The sequence below is a fragment of the Trachypithecus francoisi genome, unplaced genomic scaffold (assembly GCF_009764315.1).
Source record: "Trachypithecus francoisi isolate TF-2019V2 unplaced genomic scaffold, Tfra_2.0 Lachesis_group10, whole genome shotgun sequence".
Lineage (NCBI taxonomy): Eukaryota > Metazoa > Chordata > Mammalia > Primates > Cercopithecidae > Trachypithecus > Trachypithecus francoisi.
The window spans coordinates 54,346,550-54,364,985 of NW_022681455.1; the positions used below are offsets into that span (position 1 = coordinate 54,346,550).

General features: G+C 36.3%; 1 protein-coding gene across 4 annotated transcripts in view; it reads left to right on the plus strand.

Annotated features, from left to right (window-relative positions):
* The window catches only part of TINAG (tubulointerstitial nephritis antigen), an 85,067-nt gene that overhangs the window by 11,281 nt on the left and 55,350 nt on the right, over positions 1-18,436 (plus strand). For 3 of the 4 annotated variants that reach the window (XM_033217489.1, XM_033217488.1, XM_033217491.1), the window contains 3 exons: positions 1,123-1,186; positions 1,844-1,933; positions 7,422-7,536. In XM_033217489.1, coding sequence (XP_033073380.1) covers positions 1,123-1,186; positions 1,844-1,933; positions 7,422-7,536 — 269 coding nt within the window. Of the gene's footprint in view, positions 1-1,122; positions 1,187-1,843; positions 1,934-7,417; positions 7,537-18,436 lie in introns of all 4 variants that reach the window. The other variant, XM_033217490.1, reaches the window with a different exon arrangement.

Consider the following 18,436-nt stretch of genomic DNA (forward strand, 5'->3'; position numbering starts at 1 on the left):
TGGTCAGGAGACAGGTGGTTTCCTTTTCTTACCCCCATGATTGTAAAGTATGAAAATTCCATGTGAAAGGGATGCATAGATGCAAATACATAAATAATTAGATTCATTAAGTAGAATATTGGACTGCAAAACATCCAGGGGAGGGGCAGTTGTGAAATATTTTCTATTAAAATATTAGCTTTGTAACATTGTGGCTGGAAGTTAACAAGGTCCCTTGGAAATCTTTCTAAACCTATAGTTTGCCCTATGCTTTTATGAATAAAAGGTTAAAATTCATTTTGTTTAATTAGAGGCCATTGGCATAAAATATCAATTACATGTTTCTATCAAAAACAATTTCACCAGACAATGCTGAGTCCCTTTTGCAAATTTAGTGTTAATTTTGAATTTAAGCAGATTATATTTTCAAAAGGAATTTAAATTTTTAAGCAGAGCACTATTTTTACAATATGTTACTAATGGTTTTTATATGATAATGATTCATCAGTCATCTCTTTTGAGTAGTTCATATAATCTCATAAAGCAGTTAATAACCAGTTTCAGTTAATAGTTAAAAAACATTTGGATTTGGAAGGCAAATGGCTACAATCTTAGTGATTTCATGAATTTTTTCTCTTATTCAGATCTTAAAGAAAAAAATAGAATTTGTCTTTGTAAGGTAAATCCAATGAAGTGACCTGGTATTTTGAGTCCAAAGCTATGGGCTACTTGCTCCAGTCATATCCAATTAATTATAAGCACTTGTGAGACTTAATTAGTTGTTTTTTTAAATGAGAAATGCCATAAATCAATTCAAATACTATTATATTGCTTACTTACTTAAAAGCATTAATTATTTTTTAAGCATAGTGATTAATTCCTTGGTAATCTTGTTTTCATACTTTGCAAATCCTCCCTGTTGGAACATAATATGCAGTTTAAAGATAAAAGCGTTGAAACAAGCCCAGAAGATTTCGATATACAAACCTTAACACAAACCAGACATGGATTTCTGTCAGCTTTTTTGGCACCAAACATGTCTGCATATTTGGAAAGCTAACTATGATTTTTGATTACATTTTATGTTAATGCACTTTATTACTTAGTTTAGGATTTTCATTTCTTTACACGTTACTTTGACAGGTTGCTTCAAAGATGGTCAACATTATGAAGAGGGATCAGTAATTAAAGAAAACTGCAACTCCTGGTAATAAATTTAAGTGATGCAGAACTGAGTTCTACTGTGTGTGTATGTTTTCTTCAAATAAAAGAAATATTTGTGTAACAAAGCATGTATTTATGTATGTATAGACAGAATCATATGTCATAAGACATCATATACCTGTAACTTTGTATAAGTATATTTAATTTTAAGGGATTTTGAAAATTTAATCATGAATATCTTTTAATGTTTGAGGTTGATGTTCTTGACAATAGGTCTTCATCATACAACAGGTCTTCATTAAATGTACCTCTTAATTATAATATTCTGATACCCTACGGACAAATTGTGTTTTTTGAGCACAATAACTATATAAAAACAGGATGCTTTGAAAGGACTAGTCTGCAGAAAGTTTCCAAACACAAGTACATGGAATCTACTGTCCAATTTGGCTTATGTTTTCAAACTTCAATGGATGTGTGATCATATCATTTGTTAATTGCCTGGAGTAGAGGATTACAGCATATTGAATGGTAGCTAACGTATGTTTTACAATTTATTTTTGCCAAGAATCAAATAACCATATGGCTAACATTAATCAAGACATTATGTTTTATGCCTTAACAATGTATAACTCTTTTTACTAATTGAAATATACTTCATAAAGACCAAGCCACTTTTGTAATCATCATATCTTTACAGCACATGCTCAGGACAGCAATGGAAATGTTCCCAGCATGTATGCCTTGTTCGTCCAGAATTAATTGAAAAGGTCAATAAAGGAGACTATGGGTGAGAGAAATCTTGCTTTATATGCTTCTTGACACTGCCATTTACTATGCAGGTTTCAATGTATTGCTTGGTTTCTATAAATGGTCATTCATTGTTTGAAGAGAAAGAGTGGGAGAGAAATAGAAAGGGAGATAGAAAGCATGTAAAACTGGAATGCAAAGGTAAACATTAAGTAATTAAAATGATCAAATAAGAAATCTAGAGCATAGTTAGGAAAGAGCAGTGTCATGGTGTAGGTAAGGGAAGTGGAGTAAAGCTACTTTGGATAAGTATTTAGGCAAAATCAGGAAGTCAGCAAAATTCATTTATTCATACTAACCATCTCTTCCTCTGCTGCTGCCCTCACCAAGTCAATCACATGCTTAGCTATCATGGGTAGAATCTGACCTTACAAGGATGATATTCAAATAACAAGCCAATCTAAATAATTTCACTGAAATGATGGGTATCTAGCCAATGTCACTTACAGTTGAATCAAAAGACAGATTGAGCTACTTTACTTTAATAGTACACTAAAGATAGGGATGATTGACACTGAAACATTGGAAATAACTGATGCTCTCGTACAGATTGAAAAATTAGATGGCTTCTTCATTTACACAGAGGAAATTAAGGTGTAGGCACTGGCCTGGCAAGGTGGCTTATGCCTGTAATCCCAGCACTTTGGGAGGCCGAGGCGCGTGGGAAGATCACTTGAGGCCAGGAGTTCAAGACCAGCCTGCCTGGACAACATAGTGAAACCCCATTTCTACTGAAAACACAGAAAATATTAGCTGGGCATGGTGATGCATGCCAGTAATTCCAGTTACTCAGGAGGCTGAAGTGTGAGAATCACTGAAGACTGGGAGGCGGAGGTTGCAGTGAGCCGAGATTGCGTCATTGCGCTCCAGCATGGGCATCGGGGGTGAAACCCTGTCAAAAAAGAAAAAAAAGAAAAAGAAAAAGAAAATGATACAGGCACCAACACTGACTTTTATTATAGAATTAAAAGGAAGAAGAACAGGCCAGCTGGTATCTGCTTCAGGATTTCTCCCCTGCCATTGATCAAATCTCGATATATCCTTGATAACATCTTCCACATTTCTGGAAAAGACTTCACATAAAAAGATCTATTATTGAGCAATTAGAAAAGTGAAATAATCTGCAGATGTATTTTTATAAAATGGAAGTATAATCTCCTTCCACATATAACATGTTGTTTCTCAGCATAATGGGGATACTAAATTTCAACGTATTCAAAGTTTTTTCTTGGAAGATACAAAACATATAGAAAGTCACATTTGTTGATATTAATATCCTAAAACCATTCTCAGTTCCTCTGTGTGTGTGTGAGTGTGTGTGTTTGTGTGAAATCAATATTTTAGAAGATAACTTGATGACATTTTAAGTATTTCTAGGGAAAACCAATTATAATTTTCTGTGGCAAATCATATTTAAATTATTCAAAGAACATGAGAGTATGTGCCATCTTGAAAAATTGAATCAGATTCCTAAAAGTGTTCAAATGCTAGACCTAATTAACATACGCTTCCAAGAAACCAAAATAGAGGAGCCTAGTTTTCCACTATTAAAAGTACATGAGAAACCACAGTCTAAATCAATGTGATACACTTAATAAAACACACTTAGGAGTACAGAGGTTGTTGGGAATGCTATCAGGTTGGTGCAAAAGTGTATGGTGGTTTTGGCCAAAACTACCATTACTTTTGCATCAACCTAATATCTTCCTTGGAAGGAAGAATGTTCTTTCCATGATTTATTTATTTTGAGCATACCCTAGGGCTACTTAAGAGGCATGGGCTTTGTATTTTAGTAGCAAGTATTAGACATCACATAACTTTCAAAGAGTAGAAAATGAAGTATAATTGGAGCAAAAGGAAACATACAAAAACCAAAGGAAAAAAAGTTAAGTGAAAGGAACAAGCTATAAAGACAAGAAATAAAACTAAAATTAATTTACCAGAGCAAAAAAGGGGGGAAGTCTTTAAATTTAAAAGAAAGTTCTAATTCTCAGCTATTCTCTCTTCATGATGCTCAAATTGTTTTTACGTGTAAAAATATAATCATATTATATCATTCAGTATTTATTAAGTGCTTTTAAAAATAGCCTACACCAAATATGCAATCTTGGCTTTAAAATATTTCTTTCCCATATCTTGACAGTATTTTAGATCTAAGTCTTTATTTATTCTATGCAATGTACTTCAGTGCTTATTTATTCTCTGTATTATTTTTTAATGTAATCAGTTGATATTAATAAAACATATGTTCTACTGGTGGCATGGCTGAGGATACACATAAATAATTTTGGCCTGGCAAAGTGGCTTATGCCTGTAATCCCAGCACTTTGGGAGGCCGAGGCAAGCAGATCACTTGATATCAGGAGTTTGAGATCAGCCTGGCCAACATGGTGAAACCCCATCTCCACCATAAATGCAAAAATTAGCGGGGTGTGATGGCATGGGCCTGTAGTCCCAGCTACTCGTTAGGTGGAGGCACTAGAATTGCTTGAACCCAGGAGGTGAAGGTTGCAATGAGCTGAGATCATGCCACTGCACTCCAGCCTAGGAAACAGAGTGAGATTCTGTCTCAAACAAAACAAAACAAAAAAACAAATAATTTCTATGTTAAGGGAATTTACCATCTAGTTGAGGAGCCAACACTGCCATACCTTTATAAAAGGATTTCTAATAATAGGGGAGAATATAAGTGCTACATTAGTGGCACAAGTAATAATCAGCAAGTTAGTGGAATAAAGGGAGATATATAAGTGTTTCAATTACCTGCTGCTGCGTAACAAATCATTCCAAGATTCAACATTTTAAAACCATAAACTTTTCATCTTTTCACATCAGAATTTGGAATAGGTTCAACTGAGGCTCTTTTGCTGCTCTCTTCTGGAATTACTCCCGTGTCAATAGAGCCTCAACTGAGGTTGAATTGTCTGTAATGGCCTTACACTACATCTTGTGGTTGGTGCTGATTGTTGATTGGGCCACGTTTCTCCAGCAGGCTAGCTTTGGCCTCTTCTCATAATTACTATTCTGATGGGGCATATGTGGAAGCTGCCCCAGTCCTCCCTTGAAGCTTATGCTTGAAAGTTTCAAGATCACAATTCTACTGCTTTCTATTGGGTAAAGCAAGTTACTAGGCCAGCCTACGTTCAAAGGCTAGAGAAACAGATTCTTTCTTATGAACTCAAAATTTGGTTTACTGGATAAGTTGGCTTTCATTTTTCACTGTTTTCTCAAAACCCGCTCACCCCAAACTGCAGTGATCAACTTCTACCTATTCTTAGTTACTGGCATCTTGCTATATCTGGTCAACTTGAAAATTTGAAGTTAGTTTAATTCTTCCTTCCTTTTATTCTCAGTCAGTAGGTATTGCTAACTCCCACACTAAAAGTTTCTCTTAGATATTTACTTCTTCCATTCTAGACTATATTCGAATGCATTCTTTATCAAGCCTAGTTTGAATTATCTAACTTGTCTCTGTTTCCAGAAATTCTCAATGGAACCCTGTTGCTTGTGAAACATATATTGCCCTTAGCATAAATAATATGTTGGCCCAAAAACTTTTTTACTACCGTATCTTTTATACCATTTTCAGCCCCTGTGTCCCTATCCTCTCTCCTAGTTTAAGCATTTAACTTATCTGTCATTCCCTACACATGCCACCCAACTTGAAACCTGTATGCTTTGCTCAAGAGTTACCTTTACTTTAAACAAATGCTCTCTTCTTTCATATGTGGTCACCAAACTCATTCTCATCCTTCCAAATAGAGAACTAAATTTGCTTTATGTAAAAAATTTGCCAACTCTTTCAGTTATGTTTGAATCTTTTGATCATCTTTTGATCTACTGCTGATAGATGACACACGCCGAAGTCATTTCTATCTTTGTATTTTTACTTAAGGTATGAGCTTCTTAAATGTAGAAAACTTTATTCATATCTATGTTCTCAGTGTTTATTAGAGAATATGACAGATCAATTAAGAAAGTTCAATAAATGCTAAATTGGATTAAAGTGAAAATTATGAATCTAAGTCAAGAAGGATGTTATAAATTAGTCATACCTTTCACACTTTTGAGCATATCTCACAGTAGAACATACATCTTACTTTGTGATCTAGTACACACACTCATGCACAAGCATCAACACACACACACAGACACACGCACAGAGTTTATTACCCTTAGTATTTGTAATAAACTCTATTTCCTATTATTTCTCCTATCTTCTATTTTATTTTCTTAAACTATCACCCTACTAACCAAATTGAGTGCTTAATTAAATAGCCTATGAACATCTCTGACCTGATGTTTGAAAACTACTAACATACGGCAACAAAAACATACTTTACTGATGTCACAGTTTTGCCCAATTTTGCCCTGTTAGCCTTTTGAATTATACTACAATATCTCTTATATTCAGAGGTTCTCTTATTAAGATTCCTTGGGTAATGAAGATTGCACTTTAAATTGTAGCTAAGTTTCTAAGGATTTTATGAACTAACACATCTTATACTAAAGAAAAGCATTAACTTGTGAGGTATATTATTAAAAATTAAGTTGTGTTTTCAATGATTCATAGGAGCCTATCACATTATAAACGATTTTGGTGATAAACATAGTAGGACAGGGTTTAAATTTGACATAAGTACAGAAAATATATTGACCTCAAGTGGTAGATAATTCAGAATAGGCAATGATTAAATTACTTGCATCTTTCTAATTTTTTATCTACTATCATCTAGTAAAAAAATTTTGTTTGTCTTCAAATTTCAATATTAAATTTTGAAGAGAATTTTTTTTTCTAATTAAGAGCACAAAATACGTCTCTACGAAAATATGCACTTTTGTTACCTAATTTCACATCAACTGATTTTCTATTATTATTAATAACTAAGATGAAGGAGCACTTAACACAAATGAACTCATTTAATACATAATAGAATATTTCAATATCTAAAAATTAGCACTGATGTCATTTTTAAAAATTATAATTATTTTGTCCTTCATTATTCATGCATACTTTTTTACTTTGTCAATTTCTTTTCAAATATAAATTTTAAAGAAAATGTATTAACCTATTTAATGTATCAGTACATTTCTGTATATTTAAGCTTCTTTCTAAGATGCATTTAATGGCATTTAAAGCAAACTACATATATTGGCCTTATTAACACTTAATCCCTTTGTAGTATGTAAACATTTCATATTCTTAGCATTAACTTACATTAATATGGTCTTATGTTCCTCATATGAATCATTAAAATACTTGAAATGTACCTTATTTAGGAAGAGTATCTCATACCCTTGATTATTAAAATAATCAAGAATGCATCATTTATATAAACAATAGCCTGCAATAATTCTCATATTGTGAGATTTGCTGCTGTTGAATTTCAGAAATACAAAGGAACATGTATTTGTAAAAATGATGTCACATAACCTGTATATATTTTTCTTCTTCATTTGTAAGGCAGATGGACAGCACAGAACTACAGCCAATTTTGGGGAATGACTTTAGAAGATGGTTTCAAATTTCGCCTTGGCACTTTGCCACCTAGTCCCATGCTCCTGAGCATGAATGAAATGACAGTAAGTGTTCCTTCTGATTCATGTATGTGCACGTATTTGTGTAAGTGTGTTCATGTGTGCATTAAAAGCAATTATAAATCACTAAAATAATGTTTTGAGCTTTCAGAGTCATAATTTTGTCACAAAAATAAAAAGTCCTTTCCCCAAATGGTTGTTAAACCCCTCAAAAGTTTCATGTGGGCTTTGCAAGTTTACTGTTACCAATTAGACATAGTCTCCTTTAGGAATGATTGAATAGTCTGGCAAGATGGTGGAATAAGAACAGCTGGTTGGCAGCTCCCAGCGAGACCAACGCAAAAGGTGGGTGATTTCTGCATTACCAACTGAGGTACCTGGTTCATCTCATTGGGACTGGTTAGACAGTGGGTGCAACCCACCGTGGGTCAGCAGAAGCAGGATAGGGTGTCACCTCACCCAGGAAAAGCAAGGAGTCTGGGAACTCCCTCCCCCAGTCAAGGGAAGCCATGAAGGACTGTGCTGTGAGGGATGGTGCATTCTGGCCCAGATACTATGCTTTTCCCATAGTCTTCACAGTCCACAGACCAGGAGATTCCCTCAGGTGCCTACACTACCAGGACCCTGGGTTTCAAGCACCAAACTGGGTGGCCATTTGGGCAGACACTGAGCTAGCTGCAGGAGTTTTTTTTTTTTTTTTTTTTTGATACCCCAGTAGAGCCTGGAATGCCAGTGAGACAGAACTATTCACTGTCCTGGAAAGGGGGATGATGCCAGGGAACTGAGTGGTTTTGTTCAGCATATCCCACCCCTACAGAGCCCAGCAAGCTAAGATTCACCAGCTTGAAATTCTCACTGCCAGCACAGCAGTCTGAAGTTGACCTGGGACACTGGAGCTTGGTGGGTTAAGGAGTGTTGGCCATTACTGAGGCTTGAGTAGGCAGTTTTCCCCTTACAGTGTAAACAAAGCCACTTGGAAGTTCAGTCAGGGTGGAGCTCACCACAGCACAACAAAACCACTGTAGTCAGACTGCCTCTCTACATTCCTCCTCTCTGAGGAGGGCATCTTTGAAAGAAAGGCAGCAGCTCCAGGCAGTGGCTTATAGACAAAACTCCCATCTCCCTGAGACAGGTGCACCTAGGGGAAGGGGCAGCTGAGGGAACAGCTTCAGCAGACTTAAATGTTCCTGCCTGCCAGATCTGAAGAGAGCAGTGGATATCCCAGCATGGTGCTCTAGCTCTGTTAAGGGACAGACTGCCTCCTCAAGTGGGTTCCTGACTGGGAGACACCTCCCAGTGGGGGTCAACAGACACCTCATACAGGAGAGCTCTGACTGTCATCTGGTGGGTGCTGCTCTGGGATGAAGCTTCCAGAGGGACTCTGTTAAGGGACAGACTTTCTCCCAGTGCCTCTTGACTGGCAGACACCTCCCAGCAGGGGTCAACAGACACCTCATACAGGAGAGCTCTGACTGGCATCTGGTGGATGCTGCTCTGGGATGAAGTTTCCAGAGGAAGGAACAGGCAGCAATCTTTGCTGTTCTGAAGCCCCTGCTGGTGATACCCAGGCAAACAGGGTCTGGAGTAGACCTCCAGCAAACTCCAGCAGACCTGCAGAAAAGTAGCCTGACTGGTAGGAAAAAAAACTAACAAACAAAAAGCAATAGCATCAACATCAAAAAAAGGATGCCCACGCAAAAACCCCATCCAAAGGTCACCAACATCAAAGGCCAAAAGTAGATAAATCCACAAAGGTGAGGAAAAACCAGCACAAAAAAGCTGAAAATTCCAAAAACCAGTATGCCTTTTCTCCTCCAAAGGATCACAACTCCTTGCAAGCAAGGGAACAAAATTGGACGGAGAATGAATTTGACTAATTGCTAGAAGTAGGCTTCAGAAAGTGGATAATAACAAACTCCTCCAAGCTAAGGGAGCATGTTCTAACCGAATGTAAGAAAGCTAAGAACCTTGATAAAAGGTTACGGGAACTACTAACCAGAATAACCAGTTGAGAGAAGAACATAAATGACCTGATGGAGCTGAAAAATACAGCATGTGAGCTTCATGAAGCATACACAAGTATCAATAGCTGATTCAATCAAGCAGAAGAAAGGATATCAGAGACTGAAGATCAACTTAATGAAATAAAGCATGAAGACAAGATTAGAGAAAAGCAAATGGAAAGGAATAAACAAAGCCTCTAAGAAATATGCGACTATGTGAAAAGACCAAACCTACATTTGATTGGTGTACCTAAAAGTGATGGGGCAAATAGAACCAAGTTGGAAAAAATACTTCAGGATATTATCCAGGAAAACTTCCCCAATCTACCAAGACAGGCCAACATTCAAATTCAGGAAATACAGAGAATACCACAAAGATACTCCTCGAGAAGAGCAACCCCAAGGCACATAATTGTTAGATTCACCAAGGTTAAAATGAAGGAAAAAGTGTTAAGGACAGACAGAGAGAAAGATCAAGTTACCCACAAAGGGAAGCCCATCAGACTAACAGCAGATCTCTCTGCAGAAACTCGAAAAGCCAGAAGAGAGTGGGGGCCAATATTCAACATTCTTAAAGAAAAGAATTTTCAGGTCAGAACTTCATATCCAGCCAAACTAACCTTCATAAGAGAAGAAGAAATAAAATCCTTTATAGACAAGCAAATGCTCAGGGATTTAGTCACCACCAGGCTTGCCTTATAAGAGCTCCTGAAGAAAGCACTAAATATAGAAAGGAAAAATTGATACCAGCCACTGCAAAAACATACCAAAATTTAAAGACCATTGACACTATGACGAAACTGCATCAACTAATGGGCAAAATAACCAACTAGTATCATAATGTCAGGATCAAATTCACACATAGCACTATTAACTTTAAATGTAAATGGGCTAAATGCCCCAATTAAAAGACACAGACTGGCAGATTGAATAAAGAGTCAAGACCCATTGGTGTGCTGTATTCAGGAGACCCATCTCACATGCAAAGACACACATAGGCTCAAAATAAAGGGATGGAGGAATATTTACCAAGTAAATGGAAAGATAAAAAAAGCAGAGGTTGCAATCCTGATCTCTGATAAAGCAGAGTTTAAACAAAGAAAGATCAAAAAGACCGAGAAGGGCATTACATAATGATAAGGAGATCAAGGCAACAAGAAGAACTAACTAACATGAATATATGTGCACCCAATACAGGAGCACCCAGATTCATAAAGCAAGTTCTTAAAGACCTACAAAGAGACTTAGACTGTCACATAATAATACTTGAAGATTTCAACACCTCACGGCCAGTATGAGACAAACCAATGAGACAGAAAATTAACGAGGAGATTCAGGACTTGAACTCAGTTCTGGACGAGGCGGACTTAATAGACATCTACAGAATTCTCCACCCAAAATCAACAGAATATACATTCTTCTCAGCACCACATAGCATTTATTCTAAAATTGAGCATGTAATTGGAAGTAAAACACTCCTCGGCATATGCAAAAGAACGGAAATCATAACAAACTGTCTATCAGATTAGAATTCTGGAATACAAAACTCACTCAAAACTGCACAACTACATGTAAACTGAACAACCGATTCCTGAATGACTACTGGGTAAATAACAAAATTAAGGCAGAAATAAGTTCTTTGAAATGAATGAGAACAAAGACACAATATACCAGAATCTCTGGGACACAGCTAAAGCAGTGTCTAGAGGGAAATTTATAGCACTTAATGCCCACTGGAGAAAATGAGAAAGATCTAAAACTGACACCCTAATCTCACAATTAGAATTAGAGAAGCAAGAGCAAACAAATTCAAAAGCTAGCAGAAACAAGAAATAACTAAGATCAGAGCAGAATTGAAGGAGATAGAGACATGATAAACCCTTCAAACATCAGTGAATCCAGGAGCTGGTTTTTTGAAAAGATTAACAAAATAGATAGACCACTAGTCAGGCTAATATAGAAGAAAAGAGAGAAGAACCAAATAGACACAATAAAAAATGGTAAAGGGATAACATCAATGATACCACAGAAATACAAACTACCATCAGAAAATACTATAAATACCTCTATGCAAATAAACTAGAAAATCTAGAAGAAATGATGAATTCCTGGACACATGCACCCTCCCAAGACTAAACCAGGAAGAAGTTGAATCCCTGAAAAGACCAATAACCAGTTCTGAAATTGAGGCAGTAATTAATGGCTTACCAACCAAAAAAAGTCTAGGACCAGACAAATTCACAGCCAAATTCTTCCAGAGGTACAAAGAGGAGCTGGTACCATTTCTTCTGAAACTATTCCAAACAATAGAAAAAGAGTGACTCCTCCCTAACTCATTTTATGAGGCCAGCGTCATCCTGATACCAAAACCTGGCAGAGACACAACAAAAAACGAAAATTTCAGGCCAATATCCCTGATGAACATCGATGTGAAAATCCTCAATAAAATACTGGCAAACCGAATCCAGCAGCACATTAAAAAGCGTATCCACCATGATGAAGTTGGCTTCATCCCTGAGATGCAAGTCTGCTTCAACATATCCAAACATCACATAAACAGAACCAATGACAAAAACCACATGATTATCTCAATAGATGCAGAAAACGCCTTTGACAAAATTCAACAGCCCTTCATGCTAAAAACACTCAATAAACTAGGTATTGATGAAACATATCTCAAAATAATAAGAACTATTTATGATAAACCCACAGCCAATAACATACTGAATGGGCAAAAGCTGGAAGCATTCCCTTTGAAAACCGGCCCAAGACAAGGATGCCCTCTCTCACCACTATTATTCAACATAGTATTGGAAGTTCTGACCAGGACAATCAGGAAAGAGAACAAAATAAAGTGTATTCATACAGTAAGAGAGGAAGTCAAATTGTCTCTGTTTGCAGATGACATGATTGTATGTTTAGAAAACCACATCGTTTCAGCCCAAAATCTCTTTAAGCTGATAAGCAACTTCAGCAAAGTCTCAGGATACAAAATCAATGTGAAAAAATCACAGACATTCCTATTCACCAATAACAGACAAACAGAGAGCCAAATCATAGTGAACTCTCATTCACAATTGCTACAAAGAGAATAAGATACCTAGGAGTACAACCTACAATGGATGTGAAGGATCTCTTCAAGGAGAACTACAAACCACTGCTCAAGGAAATAAGAGAAGACACAAACAAATGCAAAAACATTCCTTGCTCATGGATAGGAAGAATCAATATTGTGAAAATGACCATACTGCCCAAAGTAATTTATAGATTCCATGCTCTTCCCATCAAGCTACCATGGACTTTCTTCACAGAATTAGAAAATACTACTTTAAATCTTATATGGAATGAAGAGAGAGCCCATATAGCCAAGACAATCCTAAGCAAAAAGAACAAAGATGGAGGCATCATGCTACCTGACTTCAAACTATACTACAAGGCTACTGTAACTAAAATAACATGGTACTTGTACCAAAACAGATATATAGACCAATGGAACAGAACAGAGGCCTCAGAAATAGCACCACACATTTACAACCATCTGATCTTTGACAAACCTGACAAAAACAAGCAATAGGGAAAGGATTCCCTATTTAATAAATGATGCTGGAAAAACTGGCTAGCCACAGGCAGAAAACTGAAACTGGACCCCTTACTTACACCTTATACAAAAATCAACTCAAGATGAGTTAAAGACTTGAACATAAGACCTAAAACCATAAAAACCCTAGTAGAAAACCTAGGCAATACCATTCAGGACATAGGCATGGGCAAAGACTTCATAACTAAAACACCAAAAGCAATGGCAACAAAAGCCAAAATAGATAAATGGGATCTAATTAAACTAAAGAGCTTCTGCACAGCAAAAGAAACTGTCATAAGAGTGAACAGGCAACCTACAGAATGGGAGAAAATTTTTGCAATCTATCTATCTGACAAAGGGCTAATATCCAGAATCTATAAGGAACTTAAACAAATTTTCAGGAAAAAAACAAACAACCCCATCAAAAAGTGGGCAAAGGATATGAACAGACACTTCTCAAAAGAAGACATTTATGTAGCCAAAAAAAAAAAAAAAAGAAAAGCTCATCATCACTGGTCATTAGAGAAATGCAAATCAAAACCACAGTGAGATACCATCTCATGCCAGTTAATGGCAATCATTAAAAAGTCAGGAAATAGCAGATGCTGGAGAGGATGTGGAGAAATAGGAATGCTTTTTTATTGTTAGTGGGAGTGTAAATTAGCTCAACCATTGTGGGAGGCAGTGGAGCAGTTCCTCAAGGATCTAGAACTAGAAATACCATTTGACCCAGCAATCTTGTTACTGGGTATATACCCAAAGGATTACAAATCATTCTACTATAAAGACACATGCACACATATATTTATTGTAGCACTATTCAAAATAGCAAAGACTTGGAACCAACCCAAACGCCCATCAATAATGGACTGGGTAAAGAAAATGTGGTACATATACACTGTTGAATACTATGCAGCCATAAAAAAGGACGAGTTCATGTCTTTTGCAGGGACATGGATGAAGCTGGAAACCATTATTCTCAGCAAACTAACCCAGGAACAGAAAACCAAACACTACATGTTCTCACTTATAAGTGGGAGTTGAACAATGAGAACATATGGGCACAGGGAGGGGAACATCATGCACTGGAGCCTGTCAGTGGATTGGGGGCTAGGGGAGGGATAGCATTGGGAGAAATATCTAATGTAGATGATGGGTTGATGGGTGCAGCAAACCACCATGGCACATGTATAACTATGTCACAAACCTACACGTTCTACACATGTATCCCAGAACTTGAAGTATAATAATAAAATAAAATTGATAATCCAGAAAAAGAACAATTGAATGTTCATTTACGTTGCTAATGACTTCACACAAATACAAATTTCAGATTATTGTTTATTCAGTGTGCCAATGCTTCAGCAGGTCATTGTTCCAATTTTTCTTTTTTACCTAAACACAGTTATTTTGTCCTGTCTATAGGAATATCCATTATCATAGTGGAATAAAATAAATGTTGGTATCTTTAGACATATATGCTTTGATGATTAGTAAAGGTTGATCCTCAAAAATCCTCAAGATTTCTGTTAAAAGAATATCTTCAAATTTTGCCTGATGACCTGGCAAACTTCTTTGTAAAATTACCTCATGTTTTCTAACATTCTTATGCTTTGAACTATCTTGTTGGGTTTTCCCTTTCATTTTTAAGAGGTGTTATCATCTGCTAATAGGTATCTTGTACAAACAGGTTGCTACCTCTCTTGTTTTTACCAACCTCTTACAAATCTGCAGTGTTACCACCCAATGTGTGGTGTTCTCCAGGCACATACACTTTCCAGTTGAGATGCTGATTGTATTTAAGGCTTGTTGTGAATGCCCAGGGTAGAGTGGAGCTTCCAGGCTGCTGGAGTGTAGCCTCTCCACCCTCCAATGAAGACATCCAGTCTCAGCTACCTGGAAGCTCTCAGCAGCTTTAGCAAGCAAGATTGTTGTTTGCTGTTGGATGAGTTGTAAATGCACAGGTTTCTCTTCAAATGTTTAATGTACTTTGCTTTTGAGTGATGTGATCACCTGAGTTATTGTTACAATTCAGATTCCAGTAGCAGGGCCCTCTAAATTATAACTAGTATCAGAGAACATAATAACAGGTGTTTATTAAGTAGTTGTGTGTTAAAGCACTTACAGTTTCATACATGATCTCATTTAATTTCCCCAGCAACATGATGTAGTGGATACTATCATTACTCACATTTTAAAGACAGGCAAATTGAGGTCAAGAAGTTAAGTCACGCCAAGATTGAGAGAGGTTAAGAGCCACCACAGAATTATTTACATTGCATAGACAGGACATCTAAAAAATCCGTTCCCCTAAAAGTTATTAGAGTTCCTGAATTGGCCAATGGTAAATGGAACCACTAACTCTACTTACTCCAGTTAGTAGAGTTCCAATATAGCGTTGGCCAATTCAGGTTCAAAGTAGTAAAAAGACTTTTAATCTCTTAACCAAAGCTAACTTTCTGAAATATTCAGCTTTGATATACTTCTGGGTCTCCCCTACAATCATAAGACTTAAATCTTTAGAGATGTGGCTCTGATTTATGATTCTGAGTGACCTAACTGTATGATGAACTGAAAAAAAGGTTTTTTTTTCTGTTTTATTTCTCATTTTTGTTCCTACCGAGTGAGAAAAAATAATAGGCAGCATTATTTAAGAAAAGAGGACAGACCTTTATAAGGTTTGCTCTTTCACTTGCTTTTATTGAGGGCCACGGTGGGCCACACACTCATTTATGTGTCTCTATATATTTCCTGAAAAGTATTTCTAATACATCCTTTGTAAACTAATTTCCGCAGGTTGGAATATCATATGTTCTAGAGAAAATGAGTTACATTTCTCTCTCAAGTTTCGACTCACCATAGCAAAGAAAAGGAAATTTAATTCAAAATCATTTATTGGCTCCTGGGATTTGTTTGCATAAAAGTCACTGTGGTGATATTTAAATTAAAACTCTTAATGATGAGTTGGGAAAAATTTTAATTACCTAGTGCTTTGAATTACAGCAAAAGTTACAATGCCTGGAATTGCCGAGTAATTCCAGGAAAGCAATAAGAAAAATTCAGCTGAACCAGTAAGAGTTCTATTACACTTACGATGTAAGTCAAGGAAATGCATCTTATTTCTAGGGCATAGGAGTTAGGACTACATTTCTGAGTGTTAGAGATGTTTTAATATGAGGCCAGGTAGAATAGAATCAGGAATAATAGCAAGTGTTTCCAGGAAGAACGTGAAGTAAGTATGAACTGAGTTGAACTGGAAGCTTTGGAAAGCTATAGCTACCAGTTAGTTTTATAACTAGTTCTTAGGCTGTTGACTACATAGAAAAGCCCAATATATGATATCAAACTGCCTCTAATTACCATGACAATGAATTTCTTTTTGTGGGAATTCTTCTCGATTACTGGTGCATCCCCCTCACCCCCCACACACACTTTTCCCCAACTTTAAAAAAATCATTTTCAATGTATGATAGACTATACATACAGCTAGGGTGGGCAGTAGCCAACAGTGGTATGATTTCAAGCATACTGAAAATTTCCATGCACCTCCATCCATAAACATCTCCTTGGCCATATTGCTTGGGTAAGAGTTTAGATTCGGGAAATTATTTTCCCTGGATGGGAAAAATAAGCCATGAGTCATCCTGAATTCCTGGGAAAGCTTTTTCCTTCCCTGGCTGTTTCCAGTCTTCATTCCTTAGCTTAAGTCATTATTCTCGTAACGTGTCTACTGGCTCCTTCACTTATTACCTCAGTCTCCTTCTGCACAAAATGGCAATGGTTGTAGTATCTAGTTCACAGGGCTGCATAAGTCCCATGAAATACTGGATGCGAAATGCTTCGCACAGTACTTAGATACAGTAAAGTATTAGATAAATGTTATTATGTAATATATAAAGATGTTCTTTCTCCCTTGTATTGACCTTGGGAGAATAGCAGTGTTCTGAGACAAGTTAATGTTGTAAGGACTAAGTTAGTAACACCTTCATTATTTGGAGCATTTTCTTTTATAAAGAAAGGTGTAGGCCTGGATTTATTGGCTCTGATAGAGTTTATATATTTCTGGTGAACTGAGAGTTCTATGATGCTCTTATATCAAATCAAATCAACTCTGTACCTGATTGTTTTTCCAGACATAATGTTCAAGTGCTTGTGAATTGTGGGGTGGAGATAGCACCAAGAAGCTTCACTGTGTTCTATCTTATTATAAATATTAAAAATGTTGTGAAAAAATACTATTTTCACATATAAATATGAAAATTAAGACTTCATTTGTATGCTTGGCTCCATTAAAATTTTTTTCTTTAACAATTTTGAAATTTTTATTACTCCCCAAGGAGACTAATTAGGTTACTAAAGCTATTACAGGTATTATGTGTAAGGTGGAACTATTTGGAAACAACTAAAATATTAAGAAGGCTAGTATGGCATTTAAAACCTATTGGTGTACTATATTATATAATATCAAATTGCTGTAAGTAAAATGTTCTAAAATTTATTGAGTCAACCTCATAGCTAACCAGAACAGCATCCTTTCTCAGTCATCCAATATATATGAATATGTTGGCATTAACTAACAAAGAAAAAAGTGTTATACTTTCTATAGTTTGTTGGAAGTTACAGTAAAATAATACTTTATTTTATAATAAAAAGTGTTTTATTTATTTATTTATTTATTTATTTTTTGAGACAGAGTCTTGCTCTGTCTCCCAGGCTGGAGTGCAGTGGCCGGATCTCAGCTCACTGCAAGCTCCGCCTCTCGGATTTACGCCATTCTCCTGCCTCAGCCTCCCCAGTAGCTGGGACTACAGGCGCCCACCACCTCGCCCGGCTAGTTTTTTGTATTTTTAGTAGAGACAGGGTTTCACCGTGTTAGCCAGGATGGTCTAGATCTCCTGACCTCGTGATCCGCCCGTCTCGGCCTCCCAAAGTGCTGGCATTACAGGCTTGAGCCACCGCGCCCGGCCAATAAAAAGTGTTTTAAAACCAATGATTTTTGAGGTGAGAAATGGAAAAATTTTTTAATCATCTGGATACTTTATTATTCTCTAGATAACACATAGCAGTTGACAGCCTGGATTTTTTTCTCTAGTCATTAGTAATAATATAAGGAGTTTTTTTTCCTTTCAGAAATATATTTCAATGACGGCCAAGTACTGAGGCATAAGAAATATCTTTGAAAATATTAAAGTAATTTTCCAAGTTTAGTTTTTATTGTTCATGGGATTTGAATATATATATATATATTTGATTATATTTGAATATGTGTGTGTGTATGTTTGTGTGTATATATCTATCTAGATATATATATATATTTTGTGTGTGTATATATCTATCTATATCTATCTATCTATCTATCTAT